This window comes from Anser anser (assembly GCF_964211835.1).
Source record: "Anser anser genome assembly, chromosome: 1".
Lineage (NCBI taxonomy): Eukaryota > Metazoa > Chordata > Aves > Anseriformes > Anatidae > Anser > Anser anser.
The window spans coordinates 198,543,793-198,556,070 of NC_139720.1; the positions used below are offsets into that span (position 1 = coordinate 198,543,793).

The 12,278-nt window shown below is 35.2% G+C and overlaps 1 protein-coding gene across 4 annotated transcripts in view; it reads right to left on the bottom strand.

Annotated features, from left to right (window-relative positions):
• Positions 1–525: 525 nt before the first annotated feature.
• Positions 526–12,278, bottom strand: part of CNTN5 (contactin 5) — a 677,796-nt gene continuing 666,043 nt past the window's right edge. For all 4 annotated transcript variants that reach the window (XM_083820927.1, XM_083820925.1, XM_083820928.1 and 1 more), the window contains 4 exons: positions 4,633–4,819; positions 4,070–4,182; positions 2,468–2,636; positions 526–1,050 (listed from right to left, as the gene is read on the bottom strand). In XM_083820927.1, the coding sequence (XP_083677053.1) occupies positions 947–1,050; positions 2,468–2,636; positions 4,070–4,182; positions 4,633–4,819 (573 nt within the window). In that variant the 3' untranslated portion in view covers positions 526–946. The remainder of the gene's footprint in view (positions 1,051–2,467; positions 2,637–4,069; positions 4,183–4,632; positions 4,820–12,278) is intronic.

Consider the following 12,278-nt stretch of genomic DNA (forward strand, 5'->3'; position numbering starts at 1 on the left):
AAAATGGACCCAGTGGAAAAAAAAAAGGTTACAACTGAGAAGTGCTTGGAAAAAGTAGGTTTATCTTCTTGCATTGCTTTATTTGTCCACTTAGCAGCCTTCTCTATATCATGTTTAAATGCCCAGTGGAGATTTCATTGTCATATGCATTAGGAATAGACTTTTTATTTCATATTGAAAGTAAATATTTGAATTTTTTGACATTAAATCATGCAACATTTGATGAAAAACAATAGTATTTGTTTCCTTTAAATTTTGTGTTTAATTATGATCAGGTTACCTAGAAATAAAACAAATGAGTTCTTTTCTCCTCCATTTTGTCACTTTTTAAGTGTGCTGTCTAGTATTTTATTGACAATTTTTTTTTTGCTAATTTAATATATATTATATATGTTAAAAATAATTTCTCTGTACTTTTGCAATGGGATACATATTTTAATTATAGTTTTTCTGTCTTGCTGTCTTGTCAATAAGAACAGCCAGCTGTAGGGGATGCAAGAAATATTAGACAAAGCTGTATCAAACTTTGTTCTCTAGTTAAAAAAGTTTATTTATTTTTTTTCTAACCCAAACAGATGTACTGTACTAGACACCACTGTTTAAACAACTAGTGATACATGACTGGGGTTACCAAAATTGAACATATTAAAAAAGTAAAGTACATTTGACAGAAATTACGTTTGCTTACAAAAGTTTATTACATACAATCTGCATATTTTTGGGCCAAGAAGAGTCCCCTCCCCAGAGGATTTTTACAAAAACTGAAGAGAAAAAAAAACCTGATGAATTTTTGACTGTCTTCAACATTCCTCTAAGTGCACCACAGGTATTTCTATGGGTCTTTAAGCATTAGCTTGGCTCTCCTGTTGATCCATGGACATAAAACTCCATTCCTTGGTGTCATCAAGCTAAAGCAAACAAATAACAACAACAAAGTCTCCAGTCTTCACCATGAAGTTGAAGGAACCATCAGTGCCAAAAGTAATGTTACGGAGGACGAGGAAGTAGAGAACACATGTAAGGTGGTTTGAGCACTCGTTACTTTACCTCCTAAAATAAAAAGCAAAGTAACTAAAGAAGAAACAATGCAAACAATTCTCAGAACATTTAGGTACTAAATTTTGGCTAAAATTTTTATCCTTTAATGCTCAGCAAAAGTCTAATTTTGGGCAAGGCATTAGCTTGAGAGAACTGCAATCCCAGGTTAGGATCCCTACACAGACATAAAGAAATTGGGGATTTTATGATGATATCTACAGAAACTCACATTCTGATTCATCATATTCAGTCTGTAAATAAATAGGAAATTCCAAAAGGATAGGTGAGTTTTATGCCTTAATCCTCATAAAGAATTAGGCTGCAGAAAGTGCACAATCATAAATGTTCTTCCTGGAAGAAAGAGTGAAATCTAATCCTTTATCTTGATGTTTGTCCAGGTCTTTTGCCCTGTAGTCTAGTGACCTTTTAGATCATAGCACAGTGCCTTAGTTAGAGTTGAAATTTTAGGTCTAGATTGAAGTTTCAAGCCTATACCTTTTGTACAGTACTCTGTATGGACTAACAAGCAATGTTTAGTACATTTTTAAGGTGTTATTAAAAAATTAGAATTAATATACCTTGTTTTCTTTGGCAACAGACAATATAATTCTTTTTATCTTTCCCACTAATCCTTAGATCTCTTTCTTAACTGTGTAACATTGTTACTTGAAATTCTTTTAACATATTGCTTTAACTGAGGAAATAGAAGCTAGCCATCATCAGTTACTGCATGATTAAATTAATACTGTAATAAAGTCATATCTAATCAGGTCAGTGGAACCTAAGAAAAACACAGCTTATTTTAACATGGGCACACACACAGGATTCAGCTACCTAAATGCAGATACCTGATGCTGTTTTAGGTGTTTTAGGTGTTACACCTCCAGCTGGTGGTCCAGAGTGATGTGTGTGTCCTTTAAGTTCTGGATCATACCAACCAGTTCTGTGCAAATGTTTGTGATATCTTAAAACATCTCAAATGCTTTTATATGCCCATGTAAAAATATTTAAATTCTGTCTGCCTGGAAGGTTAGCTGAATTGCTGTCTAGTCACCACTATTGGTCTGTATGGATTACATCACATCTTATCTCACTATAATGGAATTTGAGACATCTAGGGCATGTGTAGATATCTAGGGCTCAATTAGGTTTCCAGAAGCTACCCTATACAGGCAGAGGTTTCTTGTAAATCCTGTGATTTGTTCATCAGCCCCATATAGATGCATCAGATACTCTTGAGAATCTCAAATGGCATTAGATATCTATGTCACAACATAGAAACTAAATGTTCCAGTTAATGATTTTGTCTAATAGCTAGAGAAATGTGAGAACCTTTTTTTTTTTTTTTCTTCAGATAGAGAGTAGTAGAGTTACTAATTTTTGCGCATTACTGTAATTGCCACTCTTCCACATATAAGTGTAGCCTTACCTGCAAAAGATGGAACTCTGATCTGGGGACTAGTGGTCCCGTCACCTCCTTCACTGACTGCACAGACCTCAATAATGTAGACACCAACATCAGGAAGAAGTACCACTGCAGAAGTTTTCTGTGTTTCTATAACTTGACTGTTGCTCTGTCCTTCTTGCCTAAATAATACCTATGGTCAAAAAAGGAGATGGTGGATATAGTGACCATGCAAGCTATGTACCAGATATTTTGTGCAGATAACACAGCCACTGAAATGTTAGCTGTTTCATGCTTTCATTAAGGACTTCTGTATGTGACAATTTCTGGATGTGACATTTGAACAGTCACCTGCTTTTACATTTCCCTTCCCTATCCCCCTCCTCCCATCCCAAATGGCTTCAAAACAGCAGCAGCAAAGTATATTGGCAATTAATGAATGTGAAAAGACATCGAATAGGATCCAAGCAATGATATAGGATTTGCCCTCTCCACCATTAGGTGTTACACTTTTTTTTTTTTTCCCCAAGTGACAAACATTCTTTGAAAAGCATTTTGGGTTTCATTTGAATAAATTATTATCCCCAAATTCGTATGGATATTCACACTTTTGTTGAAAGAATCCAGCTTCAAACGTAATGAAAATGCCCTAAAAAAAAGTCCTTAACTGTGTTTACTTTAGCTGGCTAAGTAACAGTGAATAGCTCAGATCTAACCCTGCATCTCCTGTACATGCTTATGCCAAGTGGAAGGAATGCAAGCATGTACATTGCTGTCTGTTTGGTATTTCTGCATAAGAGTTTCTGTTCCCAGACAAAACTGTAAAGGTCTGATAGGTGTAAAAAACCAAAGTAGTCAGTCTATGTTCTTTCAGAATCTCAATGATCCTGATAAAGTTTAAAGCAGTTTCTGGCTTATTTTAAATCAATTTACATGTCCTTGGTGATATTTTCTGTTGTATCAGAGAGAACATCAGATCATAGTCTAGAGAGAAATGATCATATGTATGCTTCAAGACACCCATAAAAACCTCACTAAGAATACAAAAAACATTTTATTTTGATTTAAAAGATTGAGGTGAATTCCACTGCTTTTCATGATTTGTTATTTAAGAGTTAATCTGGATTTTGCTTTTTAGAACTTCAAAACTTTAAATGCCAGATATTACCATCACCAATTGTTGAAAATCACCAGCATAATTAAAAAACAAACAAACAAACCTAAGTATTTGAGTTTTTCTGCTCCATAAAAATATTATTTTTAAAGTCATTGTAAGATGTCTCATTCTTCTTCATTTCTTTAAATCTTACTGTAAACATAGTCAAATTGAAGTGTTAGTAGGAATTTCATTGCAGGCTGGTCTTATTAATAGCCACTTCTGAGCCATATATGCTGAACTGATCCCCTCAGATTGAGCTTGTTCAGTCTATAATCACTAGCTGAAAGTCACAACACAGAAAATACTTGCACATTTCATTTTTATTTATTGCATTTTCTGGTGAAATGTTATTGCAGATAATCTATACAGCATACTTGCGCAGGAAAACAGCAAAGAGAAAAAAAGCAAACAGGAAAGAGAAGTAGTCGTTTAGAAGAGAGTAAGGTGTGTGAAGGGGAGTCACTGACCTTGTATCCCATTACATCAGATTCATTAGCTAGAGGTCTAACTGGCTCCCACCCAAGAGAAACTTGAGAGCCATCCTGTATCCACATAATATTACTTGGTGCTTGACTGGGAGCTGGGGAAAAAAAATAACAGCATGTACATAAATATATTTGTAGATATTTCCTTTAAAATCACCTTTAAAATCAAAAGTATGTCAATCTTTTAATAAATTTACAACTACATGTGTTAGCAGGCTTCCAACTCTAGGTAGAGATTTTTTTTTTTTTCCCCCCACCAGAATTGTGGTGGGTTGATGCAACCCAACCTATAGACTTTACAGAACTTGTGAACTTGAATGGTTTTGTCTCAATTTTCTTTGTCAAGAATGCCTTACTTTCTATGAAAATAATATTTGTTATGAATGCAAAATAATAAGAATTCACATGTATGTATCAAAGCAAAGCCATGAATCAAAACTATATATAATTCCTGATTACTGTATGATCTTATTAAAGGGACATCAAAGAGGGCAGAGTTTGCTCCTTGACTTCTCATTTTGAGCAAAGTTACTGAGATCACTTACGTGATTTCTTGGTTGTTACACGCACAGCGGTGCTAGGTGGTCCATACCCAGCAGCATTGTATGCCCTCACGGTTAGGTGATATAATGTATTTCCTTCTAACCCTGTCAGGAGGACAGATGATTCATTTCCCTCAGTTTTGACCTTTCCTGCTGCTTCTTCCTGCTCCATGTCCTTCCAGTAACCAACCTGCAAATGAGTGATCAAAGGAAGGATTAATATAGGTGTTTTGGAAGCTCTACCTTTACAAGCTATCCTGTGGTAGGTTTCTTTGCCAGTCTTGCCTGTTGTGTGATCATCAGGCCCTGGTAAACACATGGGAACTGTAGTCTAACCTCAGATCCAAAAAATGCTCAGTCCTAAAAAATGGTGAGAATCGGAATATCATAGTATTACCTAAAGAATATGTAATTACTGTGTACTGGCATGAAAAGATGTGACTTGCAAGACCAACGCGCAGAGGATGAGTTCTGGCAGGAAGTCAAAAGTATTTCAGAGAATTCAAGGTGAGCTCAGCCACTTGTAGGTGACCAGAAATATCTACCTTCACCTGGAAAGTTCTGACCACATCAGTTAAAAAGTGGCATGAGTAATATTCACTTCCTGGCCCTGTACTGATCAGAGGCAAAAGGTTTCTTATCAGTGCAATGAATAGGAAATGACAGAATAACTACGGAAATCTTGCATCGATCTGAAAAATCTTGTCTGATGAAAAAGAAGGAAGTGGATTCTGTTTTAGTTCTTGGATATAAACAAGTTTCCTGTGAATGTAATTTTGATAGTATGTGTCTGCCATTTCTTTTCAGACATAGCAAACCTAAATGATATTTGGTGTTTAGTCCATATTTCTTGCATCTGTACTGAATTTATCATAAAATATATTACATGAAAAGAAGTTATAGTGCTGAGCTAAGAATTTGACTAGTCTCTTTCTGCAGACAACAGATATTTTCAGGGCATAACTGGGGAAAAAAAAAAAAGCAAAGCAGTACTGTCTCTCACTAATATTTCTAGGTGACCTACTCAAGAAAGGTAATTCTCATATTGCACTACTCTCCCTAATGGAAGATGTCACTAATATGCCATTGAAACAGCTGTATTCAGCTTTCTGTTTTTCATCATGAGATCTACTTGCATTTATTCCACATTTTGACCTTTTTGATGAAGTTGGTTACTTCATAATAAGTTATTCATGTTATATCTGGATAACTTTTCCTCTGAGAAAAAGGTCATGGACAATACAGCACTCCTGAGAATGTATCCCAAAAAATGGTGAACTAAAAACACCAAGGGATTCATAGGAAAATAAGACCAATGAGTACAATGTTGGCCTTTTATAGGCCTGCCATTAAAGAAAAATATATCTAGAAAGATATGGCTGCAAATTTTTACATTTGAATTCATATCTTCACTTAAGTAAAGTGGCTCTGTTACCTTTGATGGAGGGTGTATCTGTCTGAGCCAACTAAAAATCAACTCCTTTAATTGTCAACTTCATGTACCTGTTCTATTAATTCTTAGCTGAATTACAGATCAGATAGCAATTCTAGCTGTATTCACAAGTTCTTTAAATATGATTCACTGAGGTATTTCACTATCTGAATGCTTGACTAATACTGTTGGTATCTGGAGTAACATCTATTGACATCCTTCTTGGAGGGAAAAAAAGAATAAACAATCACTCATTCACATGGTAGGAATGAACCTCTAACTGCTAGGCAGTTGGATTAATCCATTTTACTTCTAACACACGTTTACAAACTTGACACTACAGGTTGAGAGTGACATAGTATTAATCAGTATATGAATGGATAGTGAGAGGGAGTACGTCCTGGAGACCCTAACATCCAGTTAGTCAATTCTGCTGAGGATCCAACAGAGAAATGGTCAGAAAGGAAAAGTGACTTGCCCAAGTTTACACAGGTGGACAGTGGCAGGTGTGGAAATGTAACTGAAGTAATGAAATCCTTATTCTAAGAAAGCCAAAATTAGAAGTATCTCAGTAGCTCTTGCTGTGGTAGCTTATTCACAGGGCCTCATATCCCAAGTGAATGTAATGTACAAGACAGTAGAGAGCCCCCAGGTTTTGCATTGAAGCTTTTTTTGTTGTTGTTGTTAAAACATTATTTTCCAAATAGTGATGCTCTCCAGCACTGCTTATATGGCATTAAAACTAATTGTATTTTGACATGTCAAGTCTGCAAAAATAGCTACTTCAGATGCACTACATGACAAAAGCATTGCCCCTTGGCAAAGGGGTTTTCTTTGGGGAATGATTATATTGTATTAATGAGCAAAATCATGAAATGCAATTTGGCAATGCTTCTATTTCAGTTTCTTCCTTACTTCAAAGCCTTAAACGTTTGGTCCCTGCTTTTAAAATTCTCCTTAAAGTTTTGCCAGGTGAGTTTGGACTTTGATCTCAAAATATGCTTCTCTCTTTAACTCTTCATGTACACATCCATTTATTGATGGCTAAAAGAACTAAAGGAAAAAGTGACTACAAAAAAACAAACCAAAACAAAAAACCTAATGATTGTTAATTAAGACTGGCTAAGGCATGGCAGTTTACGTTGATTTATACGGAGGTGAAGATACTGCTGATCTTTAAAAGTGATACACGATTCATAAAACAGGTTTGTTTATTTATACCTATATGTGCATTTAAAAAAAAACGACTTATTTTCTGCAGCCTGAATTTGTACCTGTGAAAGGGGATTTACCGCTCTTAGAATAGGTTTCCATTAATGCTACATTTGAATATTGACATAACATAAAGCATAAATCATGAAAGATTAGCCTGTTTTAAAAAATTAAAGAAAAAAAAGAGGAAAAAAAAAACATTTGGTCCATTTAATACATTATTGTTTGTAAGGTTTTAAAATTTTGCTGTACTTTATGTTGTTTTTCATGTAGAAAAAGATTAGCAAATGTTTATGTCTGGTTCCCAGAAACCCAGCTCTTCATGCTGGAGAGAAAACAATAATGATTAAACAACTGACTGGAGAAGATGCAGGAACACACAGTCTTCTGCTTTGTCCTGATCATTGATTAAACAATCCTTAAAAGTAAATTAACATATTAAAAATTCTTTTATCTTATGACTTTTGAACCTGTAATACTTGCAGACAACTTCTTTAAAGTTCTAGGTTTAAAGGTATCTAAAATAATACTACTTTTTTCCCCCCAACTGGTTTCTAAGGTGAGCATAATGCCATTTTGTTATAAATTCATTTAACCTAACTGCAGGCCATCTTCTCTAAATTTAGCAAGGAGTTACTGTCTAGATACTTTTTCTGTTGACCAGAGAATTAAAGCTCCAAATTAGGCATTTCAAATAGAACCTGAAGTAGGTAAGATGAATAGGAGTGTTTGCTGCAGGCTGGACAAGACACACAAACTTTTCTGGTCTCTCTGACTGAGTATTTATCAACACCAACAGTACCGCTGTAACTGAAAATGAACTTGAAGAAATCTCAGAATACAGAAAATGCTAAGGGAGAAGGAAAGAAAAGTGAACTGAAAGAACTGCTAATAGCCCTGGGGAAAAAATGAAAAAAAAAAAGAAAAAAAAAAAAAGAAAAAAAAAAAGAAAAAGCCATGATTAACATTGCATAAAACCTGTTTTTATTATCATTAGCAGAAAACATATTAGCTCCTTCAACTGGCACACTGTGCAGTCATGCATGTTAGGACCAGTACAAAAGCAACGTAGAACCAAGCACTTAGGACAGAAGTAATGCTTTTTGTATCATCTGTTGCTGCTTTTTTGTATCACTTCAAAATATTGATGTGATTGTACTTCAGAACAAGGTGATGAGTTCCTGCAAAAAGTTCAGTCAATCTCAGTTGCTTCCCTCTCACCTAAATGTTTGCTGACTGAAAAGGGGAAAGAAAACACTGTTCATTACTCCTAGGTTCTGGGGTCTTCTCTGGAGTAGCTGGCATCCTCCTTCTCTTTTTTCAGGTATTCTCTTCTCCCACATATTCCTGCACACACATAGGATGAAGACCAATATCGTACCTCAACCTCGAGGAGTATTATCAAATATCTAGTCATATTTTCTTATGAAAAAGCAATACTTTTTAGGTTTCTGATGTTTGGTAATAGAAAACAAGCAGTCTTGTAGAAAAGTATTCAAGATACAGACATTATAAAGAGCATGCCTCTCTTGAGACCCTCATGAGAAATCTGGAGTGTGATCCGTACATTAAGGACTGGAAAAACAGTTGGACTGCTGTGACAAATGTTGATAGTCTTCAGGATTTTAGATTGGTTTGAATCTGCATATGAGTAACTTTGAATGCTAAATTGACTTATGTTTAAAAATATTCGTTTGTTTATTGCATGTTTGGGAAAATTCATTCATTCAGAAAGCAAAGTCTGATAAACTGATATTCAGCCTGATGAAACACTAATTCCTCTTTTTTTCTGTCTTGCTTTACTAACCTCTGGTAGAAGCAGTCATATCCTTTCTAAATAACCTTGAGAAATACTTCATTACATTTAGAAAAAGATTTCAGTACCACGTAGATGCAATTTTCTGTTCCATTGTAAAAACAGACAAATAACATCCAAGGAACAGCAAAAACTCCTGTATATTTCTCTTTGAAAAGAAAATATGATGTAAACATATTATTATATGAAGTAATCCCCCCTGAAAACGATGTTCAAGATTTTCTTCCTTCCTTTCTTCCTTCCTTCCTTCCTTCCTTCTTTCCTTCCTTCCTTCCTTCCTTTTTCATTCTGTCATTCTTTCGTTCTTATTCTTTTTCTTTCTTTCTTTCTTTCTTTCTTTCTTTCTTTCTTTCTTTCTTTCTTTTCTTTCTCTCTCTCTCTTTCTTCCTTTCCTTTCCTTTCCTTTCCTTTCCTTTCCTTTCCTTTCCTTTCCTTTCCTTTCCTTTCCTTTCCTTTCCTTTCCTTTCCTTTCCTTTCCTTTCCTTTCCTTTCCTTTCCTTTCCTTTCCTTTCCTTTCCTTTCCTTTCCTTTCCTTTCCTTTCCTTTCCTTTCCTTTCCTTTCCTTTCCTTTCCTTTCCTTTCCTTTCCTTTCCTTTCCTTTCCTTTCCTTTCCTTTCCTTTCCTTTCCTTTCCTTTTTGTTTCGTTTTGTTTCGTTTCAAGTTAATCTGTTGATTAGTTTAGTCAAGCTCCTACCTCTCAAGGGAATTCCAAAGGCAAAGACATGAGCTTTGTGATCTATACTTAAGTATTAGCTGGAAAAGAATGAAGAAAACAAAAAATATCTGTTCTTCCAGCTAGTAATTCTTTCCCTTTTCTTTCCCTACTCTCAGTGAGTCACAAAGAAAATAATGCCTGAGGCTGAAATAGATTTTATAACCTTCAGGTTATGGATTCTAAACAATAAGTATTAACCACACACTGTATTTTTCTACCATTCTGACAAAGTTTTCAAGCTACTTCTACTTTATCAGAGTGTAGCTGACACATATTTAGTAAGGTCGGGTGGACAGCTGACAAATCTGTACCAAAGTCAGGAATAATATGTGCTTTGGAAGATGCAAATGAGTACAGAAAACCTTGCATAAAACTCATGTGACATAACACTGACTTTCAGGGATGACAATGTGCAATTGGACAAGTTACTTTGCCTTTCATTACTCCTTAGTACAAAGTGCAAACAGGGCTGGAGTGAAATTGGGTCACTGTGAACTTGTCTGTATGTAGTTAATATTCTGTCACTTTTGTTGATTAGAGCCCAAGCATTCAAATGCTAGGGAACACTCCCCCCCTTCCATAATACTGTTGCTAAAAGGCCAGGAGATTTAATGAGCGGGTAGGTGGTTGTCACAGCTGTGGTGACCACAGGCAAAATACAAATTGAAACATGAAAATAGAATGGCGAGTCAGATTATTTTGCATAAGGCTCAACAACATTTGAACTGAACATTTTACTTGTGGTCCACAACAATTCTACAGTGGAAGATAATTGTTAAGAAAAGAGAAATCATTCTTTTTTTTTTTTTTCCCAAAGTCACTGGATTTTTGTACATTCATTACTTGCTATTTATGGATTAATGGAGCACTATAGGCTGTGTTCAGCACTGTACTAAATATGATAAAAATTTCAAAATAAGTTTTTAAATTAAACTAGTGTTTATAGAAGCTGAGCAAAGTGAATCATAATGGAAAGCAAAAAAATGACCATATATATATTTTTTTTTTTGAGGGTTTAGCTACAATGTCCCACTGTACAGGATCCCACTGTACAGTATCCCAGTGTCCCACTGTACAGGATGAGTTTTGCACTGAGGGAATGGTTTAAAGAGATGCTGTGAGTATGTTAGCAAAATTAGGCTTATAGTGTGGACTTAGAATTCCTAAGTGGATAGTCTAATGTACTGACTAACTGATCCTTTCAGTTATCATATCCTTTTTGAGGATATCCTTCCCCAAAACAGAACTGAACACTCAAGCAATATCATCCTTGGGTTGCGTTCTGTCCTGCTGGATCATGCAGGTGAGTAACATCTATTCTTCTGTTTATTGAGTAAGGGTTGCTCTGATCATATTTTTTTTTTCTTTCTGGGAATGAGGACAAAAAAGAGCAAACACTACTCCCTTAAATATTCCTCTGTCAGAAAGTGAGCAAAGAAATTCTGGCTAAATGAACAAAGAGAGAAAAGTTAAAAAAAAATCCTGCAAATAAAAGCAACAGCCTCAGAAGACTCTAATTCCCTCATGTAGATAAGTAGACAGAAGCAGCAACATATTTTTAGTTTCATTTTTGTGTTCTGTCAACTGCAGATCCTTTCCTTGAAATATTTACTCTCTAATCTTCATGATAGAATCCTAAAATTGGTGTACAGTACAGTGAGGAGCCAAATTATTAATAAAGTTCAATGTTAATGACTGCTATATCAATAATAATTTCCAAATTAATTCCTAAGAAGTCCATGAGAGAAGCAGCAATTAAGTGCTACAGTTGGCATCAGAGTATGCTGCAGTCTGCAGGTCTAAGTGCTTTCCAGGACAGGAAGACCACTTCTGTTATGAAGAGTCTACTGTTTGTCACAGCCATCTAACATTAGGATGCATCTTTAGAGCTAAGAGAACTGCTTTGTGGCATGTAGGTAAAAATAAAATACATTAAAGTTATGAAAGAATAAATTTCTAGAGAAATCATTTTCACTTGAAAAAGAAAATCTATGTTTTTATTTTAAAATGATGTAAGACAAAGCTCATAGAACATTTTGAGAATCTATGTGATCGATGGAATGAGAATAAGAGTGAAAATTGTAGGTGCAATTTAAAAGACATCAAGATGTGTGAGAGGGAGTAACAAAAAAGCCATCTTTTTGAAGAGAAAAAGACAGTACAGTGAGTAAGTTATTTCAGAGGATAAAAGACTGGCCTGGAAATTGAAGACTGAGGTTAGTAGCAAGTGGAACACTTCAGTGTGGAGAGGGACAACATTTCCAAGGTGAATATCATCTCTATTGGATATAATTTTGTTCTCTTTTGTATATAACACTCCTAAAGGTAAATGTTTAGGTATCAGTTTTGCTGCTTGAAGTGAGCCATGTGCAAAGGGGTAAAAATATGTTTAACATAAGGGAACAGTTGGGCTAAAGTACAATGAGAGAGAACTGACAGAGAGTTTGCAGAGTTCAGCATGGAGATGTGTATGG